Source organism: Salmo salar, chromosome 03 (genome assembly GCF_965601325.2).
Source record: "Salmo salar chromosome 03, fSalSal1, whole genome shotgun sequence".
NCBI classification, from domain to species: Eukaryota; Metazoa; Chordata; class Actinopteri; order Salmoniformes; family Salmonidae; genus Salmo; species Salmo salar.
Window position 1 is genome coordinate 54,978,409 of NC_138293.1, and position 21,232 is coordinate 54,999,640.

A 21,232-nucleotide genomic window follows, 5' to 3' on the forward strand; every position below is an offset into this window, starting at 1 on the left:
TCTTATGAACATTTTATCAACTAGTCTGAGATATTAGGCTACTAGGGTTCTTACTTTGCGTTTTGGTGTACTTAAAAATACTCTGATGTCCGTCTTTTATTTTTCTGCAATTTTTCTACCTGGCTGGCTGGCTGGCTACACACACACACACACAGTGTGTAGGTTATTTACAGTAGGAGATGGGCTTCTATCATCTTCTATCATTCTATTTGGGCTTCGATCTAAAAGGTAGCTAGCAAATGTGAAACGGATTAAAATGACAAGAGTTGACAGCTGTATAAGTTCACCATTTACACAACATATGCTGCAACCTTTTGTAATTTTAATAGTTTGTTTCATATTGGCTGGCTTCCAACAATAGCTGAATTTGCAAAGCTAGCAAGCACCAATTCAGTTTCAGTGGTGTTTGCTATAATCTTTGCTACCCGGGTTAAATAAAGGTGAAATAAAATAAATAAATAAAAGTTCCCTTGCGACAATTTAGCTTTTGCAACGAGACCATTAAATATATATGGTAGAAGAGAGTGTAGTTCTATTCAGTTTGGACTTCAGTTTATCGCTAACCTTATCACAGGGACTTTGAAGCACTAACTTACATCATCTGCATGCTGATCTTGGAATAAATTGACGATAGCAAAGATTCCATCTTTGACGACGCCACATAAATGGAATAGGTACTAGCTAGCTTAATAGTTAATATTTGCGCGCTAGCTCTGCATATTCAGCTAGTGTGTGTGCGCGATTGACTGGATTAACCTTACGTCAGTTACGTTCATTGAGTGCCTTTCAGACAGTAGACACGACACCTCTGTTACCTTGCCAACTAAGGAACTGGCAGTGGATCAAACCATTGTGTGGCAAAGGGTGGGGGGGTCGCAATCTTTTGAAACTTAAAAACGCGCTATTAAGTGTCTATAATCAGCACAATTGCTTTCATTGCGTATTATTAATATTATTTAAATTACATAGTTATGTTTCAGTGATATATTGGGGGGGACAAATCATATTTTTCCCAGGATGGGGGGGGTCGTGTGTCCCCCGTCCCCCCCGGGATTTCCGCCCCTGCCTGCACCCCCCACAGCAACTTGCCCAAGCCTCCCCCATTTCTCCTTCACCCAAATCCCGATAGCTGGTGTTCTGAAAGAGCTGCAAAATCTGGACCCCTACATATCAGCAGGGCTAGACAATCTGGACCCTCTCTTTCTAAAATTATCCGCCGAAATTGTTGCAACCCCTACTACTAGCCTATTCAACCTCTCTTTTGAATCGTCTGAGATCCTCAAAGATTGGAAAGCTGCCGCGGTCATCCCCCACTTCAAAGGGGGAGACACTCTAGACCCAAACTGCTACAGACCAAAATCTATCCTACCCTGCCTTTCTAAGGTCTTCGAAAACCAAGTTAACAAACAGATCACCGACTAATTCGAATCCCACCGTACCTTCTCCGCTATGCAATCTGGTTTCTGAGCTGGTCATGGGTGCACCTCAGCCATGCTCAAGGTCCTAAACGATATCATAACCGCTATCGATAAAAGACAATACTGTGCAGCTGTATTCATCGACCTGGCCAAGGCTTTCGACTCTGTCAATCACCACATTCTTATCGGCAGACTCAACAGCCTTGGTTTCTCAAATGATTGCCTCGCCTGGTTCACCAACTACTTCTCAGACAGAGTTCAGTTTGTCAAATCGGAGGACCTGTTGTCCGGACCTCTGCCAGTCTCTATGGGGGTGCCACAGGGTTCAATTCTCGGCCCGACTCTTTTCTCTGTATACATCAGTGATGTCGCTCTTGCTGCTGGTGATTCTCTGATCGACCTTTAAGCAGACGACGCCATTCTGTATACTTCTTGCCCTTCTTTGGACACTGTGTTATTAACTAACCTCTAGACGAGCTTCAATGCCATACAACTCTCCTTCCGTGGCCTCCAACTGCTCTTAAATGCAAGTTAAACTAAATGCATGCTCTTCAACCGATCACTGCCCGCACCTGCCCGCCCGTCCAACATCACTACTCTGGACAGATCTGACTTAGAATATGTGGACAACTACAAATACCTTGGTGTCTGGTTAGACTGTAAACTCTCCTTCCAGACTCACATTAAGCATCTCCAATCCAAAATTAAATCTAGAATCGGCTTCCAATTTCACAACAAAGCATCCTTCACTCATGCTGCCAAACATACCCTCGTAAAACTGACTATCCTGCCGATCCTTGACTTCGGCGATGTCATTTACAAAATAACCTCCAACACTCTACTCAGCAAATTGGATGCAGTCCATCACAGTGCCATCTGTTTTGTCACCAAAGCCCCATATACTACCCACCACTGCGACCTGTATGCTCTCGTTGGCTGTCCCTCACTTCATATTCGTCACCAAACCCACTGGCTCCAGGTCATCTATAAGTCTTTGCTAGGTAAAGCCCCGCCTTATCTCAGCTCACTGGTCACCATAGCAGCACCCACCCATAGCACGCTCTCCAGCAGGCATATTTCACTGGTCACACACAAAGCCAATTCCTCCTTTGGCCACCTTTCCTTCAGGTTCTCTGCTGCCAATGACTGGAACGAATTGCAAAAATCACTGAAGCTGGAGACTCATATCTCCCTCACTAACGTTAAGCACCAGTTGTCAGAGCAGCTCACAGATCACTGCACATGTACATAGCCCATCTGTAAATAGCTCATCCAACTACCTCATCCCCATACTGTTCTTTTTTTCCTTTACACCCCAGTATCTCTACTTGCACATTCATCTTCTGCACATCTATCACCCCAGTGTTTAATTGCTAAATTGTAATTATTTCGCCACTATGGCCTATTTATTGCCTTACCTCCCTTTTCCTACCTCATTTGCACACACTGTATATAGACTTTTTTCTATTGTGTTATTTACTGTATGTTTGTTTATTCCATGTGTAACTCTGTGTTGTTGTTTGTGTCGCACTGCTTTGCTTTATGTTGGCCAGGTCGCAGTTGTTAATGAGAACTTGTTCTCAACTAGCCAACCTGGTTAAATAAAGGTGAAATTAAAACAAATTATTTAAAACAATTTCACACCTGTTGTCCCAGGTATAAATCAGTCCCTGATTAGAGGGGAACAATTTTAAAAAGCAGTGGAACTGGCTTCTAGGTCCAGAGTTGAGTTTGAGTGGTATAGTGCATTTTAGAGTTGAAGAGCACCAACCACAGATAAACATGCACTCTAGACCATCTCGAAGATTAAATTCAATATAGAATCAGTGTGACGAGGTGACAAAGAGATTGTTTTACTATTGTAACATGCAGTGAATAGAATTCTGTTGTTCTCTGGTTTAGAAATCAAACTCTGGTTCTCTTATTTCAGACCAAATTGTCTACATTTTCCCCAGTTGTTTTTTTAGAGAACATTGTATTACAAGGTATTCTACAGTATATGTGTAGGATATTCTGTGTTGGATAATTTGCATATGCAGCTTAGTTTTTAAACCTCCATTCTAGCATACATGACACACACATCTTTCTATCTATATGCTTTTATTTGGCTTTCTAATAAAAGTATATGGTTGAATGTTTCTTTAAGCCTGCAGCTAGTTAATTGAAAAGAGACATATAATAAGACCAAAACATGACAACAACAAAAAATGTCACTGACAGATAGCTAATAAAACACTAGCATGATGAGCAGGCAATTTTACATTTCCAGTAGCAGGCTAGGCTAGTCAAATTAACATTGGCTAGCTTTAAAAAAAAATGGCTAAATGGTGAACAGAGTTACCTCTTAATGGAACAATTTGTATTGCATGCTGCATTTTTCAAAGTGCAATCAAAAACAGATGTTTATCTTATTTCAGTCTTTGGGAGTTCATCAAACACATACAGCAAGCAGTTTGAGTTTTCAGACCTCACTTGAGGCTGTGTTTACATCCTAGATAGAAGCAGTGTTAAACTATACTTTTTATGAGAAAATGTGCAAAAATTGAAAGTGCCAACAAATCTTATAGTTATTAAAATAATGTTTTACTGTCATATACAAAAAATCTGCTCCTCCCTCGATGGGGATCGATCAACTTCACGTTTTTAGGCTTCCGCCCACAACCTATAGGTTACTGCATAATTGAATTAATACTTGAGAGAGTAGCCCACCATTAACATTCTATTCCATATTCTGAGCCATAGGCCTATCCAAGCCTTTACACATAAGGTAGTTGGTCCAAACTTGGCATTGCGAAACTCACTTTAATTGGATTGATAATGTATTTCTATCCCAGTTCACTTTCACTACAACAAAGTAATCAGCCTCTCTGTTTTCAGGTAGATTAACACAATACTTGTTTAATTTTATTCATGATAGAATCTTCAGCTTATTAGGACTGAACATGATTTCCTTTACAACCAATGTATGTATGTATGTATGTATGTATGTATGTATGTATGTATGTATGTATGTATGTATGTATGTATGTATGTATGTATGTATGTATGTATGTATGTATGTATGTCTGTCTGTATGTATGTATGTATGTATGTATGTATGTATGTATGTATGTATACTTTTTAAAGAATTGATACTGCAATTAAATAGTGTAATCAAGTCAGCAGTTTCTTGACTTTGAGTGCATCGACTCCTTTTAAGTTAATTGAGTATTAGACATTAATTTGGTGCCATAGTCTGATCTAGTGGTAATGCTGCACATGGCCCTTTGCAGCATGGATTCAAACCCTGCCTACGCCTTCATATCTGTATTCCTCTACCTTTCTGTCACCCCCCTCTCATTCATAACTTGATATCTCAATAAAGAAAGAGAAAATACTAATATATATAAAGAAATTAGTAATTTAAAGACCATGTACTACCCAAACATGGTGAAGGGTTCATCAATAGAATAATGGGATTTTGACATTGGTGGTGACTTTCTGAACTGTTATAGTTAGACCAACAGTTTAAAGTAATACAGAAAAATGTTGGTATTTGAGTTCTGATTGACTAAATTGACAACATTTTCAGGAAAGTTGTTGAATTTTCCCCTAAATTCACCAGAAACAACCATTCACAGCTATTTGTTTTAAAATGCTTTAGTAAGTTACACAGTATATGTAAGTTGCATAGTATAGTATATGTTCCTGCTGTTCTCTCCTTCTTCCCTTTTTCCTTTTCTTCTAATCTGGTATCAGCTGGTCTTCGCCCTTTCATCACCCCTCATGTCTGTTTCTGCAGTCACAAAACTGCGCCTCCTTCCACCATTGTCACTGTGATAACAGAACAGAACTACCTCGAGACCAACGATGGTGGATAAATGAAGATAGTTCACTCAGGCCGTTGACCACTGTCTGCTTAAGGGGGTGGCTCCTTAAGCCGACAACAATACGATAGTGGTCTGCTTAGTTAATTGACTTTCTTTGGTTGAAAAAATGAAGGAGTGGGCTGTCTCGCTTCCTCTTCCGTCTCTGCTTGAGACTCCAGAATGCTGAGTCACAACGACAAGGCAGAAATACAGCCAGGGCAGATCCTAAGTCATTCCATACTGTAGAAGAACCAACAGGAGGTTATGACAGGAAAAATCAGGGGAACAAATTTCACTGGGGACAGGGGGGACATGCATTTTTGTCCCCCCCAGTTTTATCATTGGAATGTGTTACTGAATAAGGCAAAGGTGTGCTTTAGGACCATGCGGATCCCTCCGAGCAGTCGGGTAGGATGTTTGCAGTGTTTATTCGACCCCCCCCCCCCAAAAAAAAAAAATAATAATATATATATATATATATATATATATGTATGTGTCCCCCACATCTAAAACCAAAGTTACGTCCCTGGTTATAATAGTGGGAGGGGCAAAGAGTACAGACTAACAACACTGTGTCACCCTCCAGAACTTCAATAGAAAGAGTTATGTAACGGTTAACCATTTACAGTATTACTGTTTATAACTTTGTGGTCACATGATGGACCCGGTTGTGACTTAACACAGGTTCTCGGGGTTGAACATTACAGAAAAGAATTCCATAAAAAAATTAAGACAATTCTTTGCCAATTTTAATTTTAATGCTATGTTTGCCCTTCTGCAAAAATAAGGTCACAACCTGGACTCAGGGGTAGACGTAACATAGTAAAAGTAAATTTGGGATACTCCAATTAGTATGATATGTTTTGTATGGTATGTATTAATTTGTGGATGTCCATCATCAATTTCGTATTATATTTTACGAATTGTAATTTGTACAATATGTTACGAATTGCAATTTGTACAATATGTTACGAATTGCAATTTGTACAATATGTTACGATTTGCTAAACATATGATATGTTACGAATTCCAATTTGTTGTGGCCAACTTTAGCTCGGTGGCTAGGTGCAAACGTTAGCTAGGTGGCTAAAGTTAGTTAGGCTAGGGGTTAACCTGTCTGGGCTATGGGGCAGTATTTTCACGGCCGGATGAAAAACGTACCCAATTTCAACAGATTACTACTCTGGCCCAGAAACTAGAATATGCATATTATTAGTAGGTTTGGATAGAAAACATTCTGAAGTTCCTAAAACTCTTTGAATGGTGTCTGTGATTATAACAGAACTCATATGGCAGGCAAAAACCTGAAAAAAATCCAAGCAGGAAGTGAAAAGTCTGAGAATTGTAGTTCTTCTTTTGATTCTCTATCGAAGCTACAGTGTCTGTGGGGTGACGTTGCACTTCCTAAGGCTTTCATTGGCTGTCTAAAGCCTTCAGAAAGTGATTTGAGCATTCTCCTGTCACTGGGCAGATAATAGGAGCTCAGTTACTGAGAGGTCCGCCTGGCAACAAAGGGATTGGATATGCGCAGTCACGCGAGCACGCCGTTCCTTCTTTTTCTTCTTGAATGAATATGCTATTGTCCGGTTGGAATATTATCGCAATTTTACGTAAAAAATACCATAAAGATTGATTTTAAACAGCGTTTGACATGCTTCTAAGTACGGTAATGGAACATTTTGACTTTTCGTCTCTCGTTCCGCGCTTGCGCGTTATGCCTTTGGATAAGTGATCTGTACGCACGAACAAAACGGAGGTATTTGTACATAAATATGGATTATTTCGAACAAAAACAACATTTCTTGTGGAAGTAGCAGTCCTGGGAGTGCATTCTGACAAAGATCAGCAAAAGTAAGAGAATATTTCTAATACTAATTCTGAGTTTAGGTTGCCCCGAACTTGGCGGGTGTCTGAATAGCTCACCGTGATGGCTGAGCTATGTACTCAGAATATTGACAAATGTGCTTTCTCCGTAAAGCTATTTTAAAATCTGACACAGCGGTTGCATACATGGGTAGTCAATCTATAATTCTTTAAATAATTGTTATATATTTTGTCAATGTTTATGATGAGTATTTTTGTAAAATGATGTGCACATTCACCGGACGTTTTGGTGGGAATACATTTTCCTAACATTACGCGTCAATGTAAAATGCTGTTTTTGGATATAAATATGAACTTTATCGAACAAAACATACATGTATTGTGTAACATAATGTCCTAGGAGTGTCATCTGATGAAGATCGTCAAAGGTTAGTGCTTCATTTAGCTGTGTTATGGGTTTTATTGACACATGTCCTTGCTTGGAAAATGGCTGTGTGATTATTTTTGTCTATGTACTCTCCTTACATAATCTAATGTTTTGCTTTCGGTGTAAAGCCTTTTTGAAATCGGACAATGTGGTTAGACCAACGAGAAGTTTATCTTTAAAATGGTGTAAAATAGTTGGATGTTTGAGAAAGTTGAATTATGACATTTTTTTTATTTTTTATTTTCCGCCCTGATATTTCACTAGCGTCCCACCTAGCCCATAGAAGTTAAGGGTTAAGGTTACGTCTAAGGTTAAGGTTTGGAGTTAGGTTACAGGGTTGCGGTTAGGGTTATGGGAAGGGTTAGCTAACATGCTAAGTCGTTGCAAAGTATCTAAAAAGTAGTAAATAGTTGCAAAGTTGCTAATTAGCAAAACAGCTGATGTTGTCCGTGATGAGTTACAAGCAATTTTTGGGATGCTAGACGTTCGCCTTATATGCTCACCCAAACTTATCCTTTAAGCATGCCACATAATTTAGTCAAAAAGTGATGTCCCTTTTCGCCAAAAAAAAGGAATGCCAAGTATGTCACAGCCCTTTTTGTAACACCGGTTTAAGCATAAGTCTAATGTCACTCCCAACAGTCTGAAGAGGCTTGACTCATTGTCTCCTATTCTTTGTTTGCTCTCATAATGAAAACATTACGCTATAAAGTGAGGTTCAGTCTAAAACAGTTGATCAAAGTAACACAGAGCAGGGCACATACTTCAAGGATTATCTATGTTGAAGAAGACCCTTACCCCCATTTGAAGCAGTCTCATCATTTTTCAAGAAACAATAAACCTAGATAGTAGCTATGACAACCTGATAGATAGAGCCTGGTTTGGCTTACATTTAAGGAAAAAGGGGGTCCTGTTCTCAAACAGGTCCTGTTCTCCAGCGTCGTCCGGGTTTGACTGGAGTAGGCCGTCATTGAAAATAAGAATTTGTTCTTAACTGACTTGCCTAGTTTATATAAAGGTTACATTTGAGTATACTGTAAAAGAACTGTAAACTTTTAGTTGAGCTTACTAGCACTTAGACTGTCTACCGGAAGCTGATGCTGTTGATATGCAACCTCTTGCTAGCTTGTTAGCATAACAAATTACTAGCTAGACATCATACCATTTCGGATGTGTTTGTAAATTCAATCTGGAGTGCCAGAGTACGCTCTGGGCATTTGTAAATTCAGAGCGTTGTCAGATTGTCCGTTCATAAATTCAAAGTGTTTTGCTCTCTGAGCATTCAGAGCCCACACTGGACGCTCTGGCCGAGGAGTAGGGTTCATCCAAGCGTTCTGACTTCACAACGGCAGTCAAGCACCCAAACTAACTGGCTAACTTTGTCTAGCTTGCTAGCTACTTCCAGACACAAATGAGAGAACACCTCACTCTGACCATTTTACTCACCCTAGCAGAGCTGGTTAGGCTGTTTTCATGTTATCCAGAGCATTGGTGACTGTAACTGTGGTGCTGGCAACAATTTAATTACTCTTTTTTTGCAGACATTTACTGACACCAGTTATATTCAATGGGTGTTACGTTTGTAAATTCATCAATTAATCTGCGCTTTGGCACACTCAGATGAGAGTGCTCTGAAATCGGAGTAGATAGCCAGAGCAAATTAACTATGTCCATTGAGAACGAACAATGACTATGCCACTTAGCTAAGCCTGATCTCTTAATAGCCAACTAAATGTATGTTAGGTAGCCAGCTAACATAACGGTACATACTACTGTAACGATATGCTATGCGGTTCATAAGTATAGCGTTGTTAAAGGATTGTAACATAACTTATTTGAAAATTAATTACATCGCTGAACATTTTCTTAACATTTGTCATAGCTAGTTAAAGCAATGCAATTGTATCCACTCTCGTCGGACTTCGGCTGCATATTTTCCGCCATTTTCTTAAAATCTGAAACCATTGGGAGGCCACGCCCGTTTTCTGAAGAATGCATTATGGGCCATGAAAGCACGGAAATAATGTCCATTTTGGCTAATTTATTACGACATCCGGGAACTTCTGGCATACTAACTATATCCATACTATGACCAATAACCATACTACATACTCCACTTACATCACAAATAGTATGGGTAGTGCAGTTAGTATGAGTATTCGAACACAGCTCTAGTTCTTATGAATACCAGTGATGTTGCAACTACATGGATGTACTGAACAATAACCCAGCACCCTGAAAGCACCCTGTCAACAGTTGTGGAACATCAGGTCATGTGAACTGAAGTTCTTAGGAAGGTTACTTTATTACTGTGGTCTTTGATTTTCATTAGCTGTAAAAAGTTTTTCACTTCACAGTTTTAGCTTAATAACCCATGTATTGTTAGATGTATGTAGCTACTGATTTTGTGTAGTTATTTCTAGGATAATGTAATCAACTTTGATATACCATTTGTCAACTACAATATGTCATTTGAAATCGAAAGGTCTATCATCAAATACCATTTCTACAAAAGCCAGCCTTTCTTTCTCTGTCCACTACTGTATTCCCATACCTCATACTGAAAATTGAATTGATATGAAAAAAGTGTGATAAACCCTACAGTTTTTCTTTTGACTGCATTCTGGAAAAGGTACATAATTAAGCTAAATGTGCTATTGAAACATGTGCTCTTAGAGAATGAAACAGAAGTTTACAGAACTGCGTCTCAACGTTCGATTCCTTTTATATCCTAAATCAAATGTAGACATAGACTATTTCTCAATTAGCCCAATATTAGAATGTGTTCAAATTCTTCCTATTTTCATCTAAGGATATAACACACACACCTTTTTCAACAATAAGCGCTGTAGTTAGACCTGCACTGTAGCATTGCTTTTGGCTGATACCACTGCTTTAGTTGTTTCCAATAAAATGTTACTTTCTAATAAACAAAGTAAAAAAATAAAAAATAACAGACCGAGATGAAGAGGTCAAGGCGAGAGTATTTACTCCGCCCAAAATCTGTCCGCGTGAGATAATGACATTTATGTGTGGAGGTATATAACAGAGTGTCAAATTACTTAAGGATTTTGATCGAATACAAGTTTCGTAATGTTTAAGATTTTACAAAACCTTTTACAAACGCCGACATATTATATGTTGATGCACGTGGCATTCCGGCAACTTTGAGAAAAAAGACGTTTAGTTGTGTGTTTTGTTTACTCGCGTACCTGCCCTCTCATTGGTTAGAATCTTGCCTGTCTTCAATCGCTGAACACCTGTATTTCCATTGTTAGAGTTGTCACTCGTCTCTCTTGTTAATATAATAATCTTAGCTTTAGGTCATGAGGTGTATGAGTGGGCTCGTCGTCAAATGATCCGCCTAGTTCCTGTTGAAATTCTAAAGGTGATTGGCTACGCTCTGTGAGGGTGGATTTCACTGACGCGTTCCGTTCGGAACAATAAATAGAGGGAACAAGGCTCCTTCCACTTCACAAGTCTGAGAAGACGCATGAAGAAGTTCTTGCTTCAACAGTGATTGAACGGAACTCCTCTGCCTTCGTCCCGCATTATAGAACATTCCGGATTGATAACGTAACACTTACTTGAACTGTAATAGCAAAATAGTCGACGGAAATTTATTTTTGTACATTTCATTTTGATATAAAAGAAAATCTGCCAAGATGGAGTCTCAGATCCGCCAGAACTATCACCACGATTGCGAAGCTGCCATCAACCGGATGATCAACATGGAGATGTTTGCCTCCTACACCTACACTTCAATGGTAAGGAGTCTACCAAGATGACCGTTTTGTTGATCTACCTGTGTATTATTATGCCTGGGCCTAAATATTTTTCTGTACACCTAGGCAATTAACATCCTTGGGGTAGATCTATCATTCAAATGAAGCTGATTGGCTCTGTCCAAGGATATATTTATCTTCTTGGCAGGTTACTAAGTAGGCTGAGTTTCTGGATCATATTGCTGTGTCAATCATGCATAGATCCCTCAATAATAGAATGAGTCATGTTTGACATGTTTCTAAACACTTGTCTGTCCACCCAGGCTTTCTATTTCTCCCGTGACGATGTAGCTCTGCCTGGCTTCGCGCATTTCTTCAAGGAGAACAGCGACGAGGAGCGGGAGCACGCCGACAAGCTACTCTCCTTCCAGAACAAGAGAGGTGGACGCATTTTACTCCAGGACATCAAGGTGAGCCCCTGAGCAGCTAAAACCACATTTACATTGTATACTGCGCAACAAAAAGATCGTACATTTCTTCATAGAGGAGGCTTCTCTGGTAGCAATGGTTCTTGTCTCAGTTGAAAAGGTTCTACCTGGAAACAAGTGGTTGATCTAGATGAGTAGTCATTCATGAGTAGTCATTCATGAGTAGTCATTCATGAGTAGTCATGGATGAGTAGTAATGGATGAGTAGTCATTCATGTTAATACAGTTCATTGTAAGGCACGCCCTATGTGGCTGCCCTGGTATTAGAGTAAGGTGGCCAGAGGAGAAAATGTCCTGACTGATTAGGCCTGAACACACTGCCTGCATGGGGGGTGTAACTCCATCCACTCTATCCAAACTCTCCCAGTGTTAATATAATACATGTTCACTATTGGTCACGTGCACCGACTACAACAGGTGTACATTTACATTTAAGTCATTTAGCAGACGCTCTTATCCAGAGCGACTTACAAATTAGACTTTACAGTGACATGCGTACTTACGAGCCCATTCCCAACAATGCGGAGTTAAAAGTAAATATTTGCTAAATAAAAAAGGATATGGTAGGCTAGATACAAGTACCCCCGCACTTTCTCTCAGTACAAGGTAGTTGAGAGAATACAGTATGTAGGTAAGGTGAAGAGTGACTAGGCAATCAGGATATGTGACTGGTGTCAATATGCGTGTAGGCTTATGTAGTGTCTGGGGGTATGGCCTAGTGAGTGTGAAATAAGTGGTTTATACACATCTACTCAGACCCCTGTTTGCCTCCAGAACAGCCTGAATTTTTTTGGGGGGATGTTCAGAAGGTGTCTGAAACAATCCACAGGGATGTTGGTCCATGTTCACATGCTGAAATCAGGCAGTTGCTGCAGATTTTACGGTGATGTAGTCATGCTGTGAACTGCCCGTTCCAAAGATGCTCTATTGGTTTGAGGTCTTGGGACTGTGCAGTAAACTGAACTCGCTGTTCCAGGCAATGTTTTTCCACTCAATTGCCCACTGGAGTCACTTGTTTTTAGCTGAAAGGAGTGTAACCCGGTGTGGTTGTCTGCTGCAATAGCCCATCCGTGAGAATGATCGAGTTGTGTTCTGAGCTTGGGTTCTGGAAACCTTTGGGGTTGCAAGCGCCTTGCTCTATCCACTGAGCCACACCGGACCCATGGTATGTGCTTCATAAACTCTAGCTTATGTGGTTGTTCATAGTCACTGTTAAAGTGACTCCATCTTGGTCTTTCTGCGTTGGTTCCAGTTTGTCAGATATACTCATTTAATTGTCTAAACATCTGTTAGTAGTCCCTAACCCTCCTGTGTTCACTCTGTCCTGTGTAGAAGCCAGAACGTGATGAGTGGGGCAATGGGCTGGAGGCCATGCAGTGTGCTCTGCAGCTGGAGAAGAATGTGAACCAGGCCCTGCTGGACCTGCACAAGATTGGCTTGGACAAGGTTGACCCCCATGTAAGTTATGGTGGATCTGCACATCACATGTATATATCACATAGAATACAGGTACTGTCCCAGGAGATGATCAGGTTGTTGTAGCTCTGATAACTAACACACAATGCAGCTCATGCAGGAGTTACAGCTGCAAACACCTCATTATCTGCCCTTATGCCATTACCACCAGGCTCTTGTGTTACTGTATCTACAATAGTCTGTATTTATTCTCTTGTCTGACCTGTGTTTTCCCTCTTTAGCTGTGTGACTTCCTGGAGACCCATTACCTGAATGAGCAGGTGGAGGCCATTAAGAAGCTGGGTGACCACATCACCAACCTCACCAAGATGGATGCTGTCAAAAACAAGATGGCAGAGTACCTGTTTGACAAGCACACCCTGGGAGGCCAGAGCTAAACCACTTCCATCCCCAGGCTACAGCATCCAGCCTCAAACCAGGACTCCTGGCTTCTCTGATAGATCCTACTGGCTTTGCATTTATAGGGAGGGTGGAGTGTTAAACTGGTGCAGTGCGACACAGCTTTAACATTGAGGTGTTTTTGTTGACAACACTTGTATTTTGGAGGCAAGGCATCTTGTAAAACAATAAAAAATCACTGAAATTAAGTGTTGACCTGTAGTAATGGATGTTGTAACAGTCTATTCAGGTTCTTTGCTCCGTCTTACTGAGCATCTCAATTTCCTAGTGATAAATACTGACAATTGTGGACCTACTAGTGACAGGGTCATAACAATAGGAGAAGTTTAACATGAGGTTTAGAGGACATTACCTTTGACCAGAGGTCACTATTACAAGAGATGTTAAAGACATCATGTCAAATAAGGGCCCAACTGTTACCCATTTCACTTTTAGGGGTAGAGTTAACTACAGTCAATGTGGACCTTTACTCTGTGTATCTCAAAAGGTCGTCATTAGACGGCCTAAAGGTAAATCAAACCCTTGCGTCCTGCTCGGTAAATCCATATGGCGTATTTCTCTGATGGGAAGTTTGGCTCTTACTGACACAATATTAAAACTTTAAACATTTTATTTCAGTTGGTAATACCCGGTAGTGTTCCCTACAGCATACTATGAACTGAATTCTCTCTAAATAGTAGTGATTCTACAAGCCATTAGTTCACCAGAAGGGGCTTATTGGAGCTGTCATATGGTTGCAAAGCTACTGGTAATTACCCAAAATTACTAAAGTCTTCTGTCATGAACAGGCAAGCCAACTTTAACTCATACTTTAACTGAAAATATTGTAATTTTTCATGTGTCCATAGTGCATGGGTTTCTGGTTGATAGACCAGATGATTGAAGGGGAAAGTAACTTGACATGGTAACATTTACATTTTTATTAAATAAAGGTAATGGTATGTAAGTTGGTTTATATTTAGGGTAATGTTGTGTGGCTTTGTAAAATATACTTTAAAATAGAATGACATGTGGTAAGGCCACACAGAGGGCCAGAGATTTGAGATCTGAAGTACCCAAAAAGGCCACTAGATGGCAGCTGACTAAATTACATATTCCTTAATTGACCAACATTTATGGATCCCTATTAGCTGCTGTCAAGGCAGCAGTTACTCTTCATGGGGTCCAGCAAAATAAAGGCAGTTCTATACAATAAAACTAACATTACATTACTAAACAGATTTAACACAAGGGTTTTCTCAGACCACTATTCTACTACCACATATCTACAACACAACATCCATGTGTGTGTCTATAGTGCATATGTTATTGTGTGTGCCTGTGTCTCTTCACAGTCCCTGCTGTCCCATAAGGTGTATTTTTATCTATTTCTTAAAATATGATTTTACTGCTTGAATGAGTTACTTGATGTGGAATAGTAGCCATGTCATGGCTCTATGTAGTACTGTGCACCTCCCATAGTCTGTTCTGGATTTGGGGACTATGAAGAGACCTGGTGGCATGTCTTGTGGGGTATGCATTGGTGTCTGAGTTGTGTGCTAGTAGTTTAAACTGACAGCTCGGGGCATTCACCATGTCAATACTGCTCACAAATACAAGTAGTGATTAAGTAAATCTCTACTTTGAGCCATGAGAGATTGACATGCATATTAATGTTAGCTCTGTGTACATTTAAGGGTGAGCCGTGCTGTCCAGTTCTGGGCCAATTGTAATTTTCCTAAGTCCCTCTTTGTGGCACCTGACCACACGACTGGACAGTAGTCCAGGTGCGACAAAACTAAGGCCTGTAGGACCTACCTTGTTGATAGTGTTAGAAAGGCAGAGCAGTGCTTTATTATGGACAGACCTCTACCCATCTTAGTTACTGTTGTATCAATATGTTTTGACCATGACCGTTTACAATCCAGGGTAACTCCAATAAGTTTAGTCTCCTCAACTTGTTACATTTCCAGATTATTCAGAACAAGATTTAGTTGAGGTTTAGTGTTTTAATTTTAGGTCCCAAATACAATGCCTTTAGTTTTTGAAATTCATGTATTTAGGACTAACTTATTTCGTGCCACTCATTCTGAAACTGACTGCAGCTCTTAACCTGTTATGGATAGGGGGCAGTATTTTCTCTGCTGGATAAAAAAACGTACCCGATTTAATCTGTTTATTACTCCTGCCCAGAAACTAGAATATGCATATAATTGTTTGATTTGGATAGAAAACACCCTAAAGTTTCTAAAACTGTTTTAATGGTGTCTGTGAGTATAACAGAACTCATATGGCAGGCCAAAACCTGAGAAGATTCCAAACAGGAAGTGCCCTCTCTGACCATTTCTTGGCCTTCTATAATCTCTTTATTGAAAACTGAGGATCTCTGCTGTAACGTGACACTTTCTAACGCTCCCATAGGCTCTCAGAAGGCGCCAGAGCGTTGAATGATGACTTTGCAGTCCATGGCTGATAAACAGTAGCGCATTTGGATAGTGGTCGATCTGAGAACAATGAGACGGGTGGTCGCGTGCACGTGAAGAGTCCATTTTACATTTTGAGTCTTTGAATAAAAACAACGACTCCCGGTTGGAATATTATCGCTATTTTACGAGAAAAATCGCATAAAAATTGATTTTAAACAGCGTTTGACATGCTTCGAAGTACGGTAATGGAATATTTTGAATTTTTTTGTCACGATATGTGCCGGTGCGTCACCCTTCGTTACCCTTCGGATAGTGTCTTGAACGCACGAACAAAACGCCGCTATTTGGATATAACTACGGATTATTTGGAACCAAACCAACATTTGTTGTTGAAGTAGAAGTCCTGGGAGTGCATTCTGACGAAGAACAGCAAAGGTAATCCAATTTTTCTTATAGAAAATCTGAGTTTGGTGAGTACCAAACTTGGTGGGTGTCAAAATAGCTAGCCTGTGATGGCCGGGCTATCTACTCAGAATATTGCAAAATGTGCTTTCACCGAAAAGCTATTTTAAAATCGGACACCGCGATTGCATAAAGGAGTTCTGTATCTATAATTCTTAAAATAATTGTTATGTTTTTTGTAATTTAGTAAATTCACCGGAAGTGTTCGGTGGGAATGCTAGTTCTGAACGTCACATGCTAATGTAAAAAGCTGGTTTTTGATATAAATATGAACATGCATGTATTGTATAACAATGTCCTAGGAGTGCCATCTGATGAAGATCATCAAACGTTAGTGCTGCATTTAGCTGTGGTTTTGGTTTTTGTGACATTATATGCTAGCTTGAAAAATGGGTGTCTGATTATTTCTGGCTGGGTACTCTCCTGACATAATCTAATGTTTTGCTTTCGTTGTAAAGCCTTTTTGAAATCAGACTGTGTGGTTAGATAAAGGAGCATCTTGTCTTTAAAATGGTGTAAAATAGTAATATGTTTGAAAAATGGAAGTTTTCGGATTTTCGAGGAGTTTGTATTTCGCGCCACGCCCTATCATTGGATATTGGAGCGGTGTTCCGCTAGCGGAACGTCTAGATGTAAGAAGTTAAGTGTTGCAGTGATTTCACCTGCTGTGGTAGCTGATGTGTATAGTGTTGAGTCATCAGCATACATAGACACACAGGCTTCACTCAGCACCAGTGGCAAGTCATTAGTAAAGATAGAAAAAGTAAGGGCCCTAGACAGCTGCTCTGGGGAATGCCTGAATCTTCCGAGATTATGTTGGAGAGGATTCCATTAAAGAACACCCTCTGTGTTCTGTTAGACAGGTAACTCTAGATCCACAATATAGCAGGGGATGTAAAGCCATAACACTTACCACTTTTGCCAGCAGCAGATTATGATCAATAATTTTAAAAGCTGCAGAGAAGTGCTTCATTTATTTTTAATCTTTATTTAACTAGGCAAGTCAGTTAACAACAAATTCTTATTTACAATGACGGCCTACCAAAAGGCAAAAGGCCTTTCATGACAAGAGAGACAACACAACACTTCAAAAAGAGAGACCTAAGACAACAACATAGCATGGTAGGCAGTAACAGGAGTCCGTTGTAACAGATAGGCCTACATTATTCAGTGTTTATACATCCTTGGCTGAGTACCAGTGGAAGTTTGGGACAGTCAAGTCAGCAATAGTCTATGTTGCTAGCAACAAGATAATGTTTTGAGTTTATGATCTAGCTCACTGGTTCCCAAACCTGGTCCTGGGGACGCAAAGGGGTGCACATTTTTGTTTTTGCCCTAGCAGTACACAGCTGATTCAAATGATCAACTCATGAAAAGGCTTTGATGATTTGTATCAGCTGTGTAATGCTTGGGAAAAAACAAAAATGTGCACCCCTTTGGGTCCCCAGGACCAGGATTGAGAACCAGTGATCTAGCTAATGATTAGCACACTGGGGTAAATGTAGATGGGCAACCCCATGCAACCCCATAATACAGGTTATCATGCTTATTGCTAAATTACACACCTGCCTGATAATTTGGACCGATATGGTATTTGGCATCTGGTTGTAGTCCTTGCAGCTAAAGGTGGCAATACCAGTTATTGAGCGTAAGGGGGAAAATACTTTTCACACAGTGGAATTAGGTGTTGCGTAACTTGGTTAATTAAATAAATAAAATAACTATAATTTTTTTGTTATTTGTAAACCTATGTTCCCTTTATCTAATATTCGGTTTTGGTTGAAGATCTGATAACAAAAATAGAGAAAATCAGAAAGGGGGAAATACTTTTTTACGGCACTGTATATATACACTGAGTGTATAAAACATTAATAACAATTTCCTAATATTGAATTGCAAACGCCCCTTTTTCCCTCAGAACAGCCTTCTACAGGGATGCTGGCCCATGTTGACTCCAATGCTTCCCACAGTTGTGTTAAATTGGCTGGATGTCCCTATGGGAGGTGGACCATTCTTGATACACACGGAAAACTATTGAGTGTGAAAAACCAAGGGGTTTGGTGATGATTTTCTAAACTGTTAGTTAGACCAACAGTTTAAAGTAATATTGAAAAATATTGTTATTTGAGTTGTGATTGGGGTATATTGTCCAAATGATCAGGAAAGTTGTTGGTGTATTTTCACTCCAACATTCATCAGAATCAACCATATTACAGTTATTTGTTTAAAAATGCCTTAGTAAGTTACATAGTATGTGATACTGCTGTTCTCTCCTTCTTCCCTTTTTTTCCTGGTCTCAGCACGTTTTCGCCCACTCACCACCGCTCAACTCTGTTTACACAGTCATGAGACCGAGACTCCTTCCACCATTGTCACGGTGATAGCGGAAAAGAATGGCCTTCAGGCCAAAGATGGTGGATAAATGAAGGTAGTTCACTCAGGCCATTTACCACTGTCTGCTGAAGGGGGGCGGGGGGAGGGGGGGAGGGGGGTGTTCTCCATAGACATCAATGCGATAGCTGTCTGCTTAGTCCTTGACTGCCATTGAAACAGAACCTCTGAGGGAGTGGAACATCTCGCTTCCTCTTCCGTCTCTGCTTGAGACTCCAGAATGCTGAGTCACAATGACAAGGCAGAAATACAGCCAGGGCATAGTCTGCGTCATTACATACTGTAGTAGAACCAACAGGAGGTTATGACAGGAGGACTGGGAAGGAGAGAGGGAAATAAGAATAGAGGGGGAGGGGGAAAGAGTACAGACTTAAAACGCTGTGTCACCCTTCAGACCTTCAAACGAAAGAGTTCTGTAATGGTTAATCATTTACAGTGTTACTATCACTTCTGTTTATAACTTTAACTTAAGAACATTCTTAGTTTTTACCATAAAATTGTAATGCTAAGAGATGGATAAAAATGTACAGGGTGGGTACCTGGAGGAAAATGGGGGAGGGTTATGACTTTTCAATTTCAGTCAAGGGGAGGGTTTAGTATTTTTTAAATCTAGTCCAGGGGAGGGTCATGTAGTTTGTAATTAAAGAAATGCAAATATTTCTCAGTGTTTTAGAATTTGTTGCTTATTAGGCTATATATCGATGTATGCCCGATTCCACCCTGTTCTCTGCTGGAAATGCAATATGAAGTGTGCCTATAGGCTATTTAGCTTGGTCTCAATCAAATGATTCATAGCCTGTAGGCTATAGGCTACGAAGTGCATGCTCAGAGAAGCACAGAGTAAAGTTATATTTCTAAGATAGCTGCTGGGATTGTGTAAATAAAACTAGACTGCATTACACACCGCAATGGATATTCCAACCCTGAGGCCTGCTCTGCCCTTGCTGATCAAAACCGTTTTATGTGCAGGCTAACCAATCCTGTGCTGTGTAGGCCTACAGTGGCAGTTCAGGAGAGTCCAAAAAATGCAGTATCTTGCACGTAGACTAGCCTATAGCCTATAGCCTATGTTCTGTTCAGTTTTAGAAGGAGAGCATTTGAGGACCAGAGGTCAACTTTGATATCTTGCTAGTACTATAATTGATTTTAAGAAAAACAATATGTTTCTTGCCCATGATGTATTTATCCAAGTTATTGACCTCACAATAAGCCAAATTTTAGTTACTTACATTGTGGTGCTGAAACTTGAAGCAGCAGTCACGGCACAATCAATTGGAAATGGACAGCTGATGGTGCTGAAAATAGGAGTAGGAATAATTAATTTAAACCGTCTTCATTTTAATTAGACTTTACTAACACCAAGAGGGCTTTGTGTTGGAGCCTATTTCTTCCTATTTAAGAAACAAGAGGTGGCTCTTCCTGTTTGACAGACAGAATTAGGCTATAGGCTGCTATATCCATAGATTTGTCATTCAATTCCTCCACTCACCATGCACTCTTTAAATAGCCTCCCTCCATGTCATTGAAGGGCTGTTAAGTTAAAGCCAGCAATGGAATTGAGGGGGTATGAGAGGTTATGCCATAGGCCTACCTTTTATTTAAGAAAATGGCAAAAAGCACAGGACAACCCATTGTTATCTTAAGATTTGGAATAAAATAAAACAGATCTGATTAAATTAAGTGATAACAGCACTTTGATTCATTATGCTTTATGCTAGAAACAATCTGAAAATACCCTGGAAAGACAAGACTTCGATGCATATGGGAATGGCATTGTTTAGTTTCTTTGACGTTCAGAGTCTGAGCTACAATCTTCTATAGCGGAGGAGGCAAAACATGGAATTTGCTTGGGAAGTAATCTAATTCTGTCACTTTCAATTGATTATAATTATTATTATTATTATTATTATTATTATTATTATTATTATATATATATATATATATATATATATATATATATATATATATATATATATTTTTTTTTTAAAATGCCTTCCTCACCATCTTAAATAAGCATGCCCCTTTCAAGAAATTTAGAACCAGGAACAGATATAGCCCTTGGTTCTCCCCAGACCTGACTGCCCTTAACCAACACAAAAATATCCTGTGGCGTTCTGCATTAGCATCGAACTGCCCCCGCGATATGCAACTTTTCAGGGAAGTTAGAAACCAATACACACAGGCAGTTAGAAACGCCAAGGCTAGCTTTTTCAAACAGAAATTTGCTTCCTGCAACTCAAACTCTAAAAAGTTCTGGGACATTGTAAAGTCCATGGAGAATAAGATCACCTCCTCCCAGCTGCTCACTGCACTGAGGATAGGAAACTCTGTCACCACCGATAAGCCCACTATAATTGAGAATTTCAATA

General features: G+C 39.9%; 1 protein-coding gene across 1 annotated transcript; it reads left to right on the forward strand.

Moving 5' to 3' along the window:
* Positions 1–10,974: 10,974 nt before the first annotated feature.
* Positions 10,975–13,793, forward strand: LOC123741667 (ferritin, middle subunit). The gene is made up of 4 exons (XM_082973598.1): positions 10,975–11,284; positions 11,566–11,712; positions 13,063–13,188; positions 13,428–13,793. Exons 1-4 carry the CDS (start codon positions 11,183–11,185, stop codon positions 13,581–13,583), a joined length of 531 nt encoding a protein of 176 aa, XP_082829724.1. The 5' UTR covers positions 10,975–11,182; the 3' UTR covers positions 13,584–13,793.
* The last annotated feature ends 7,439 nt before the right edge of the window (positions 13,794–21,232 follow it).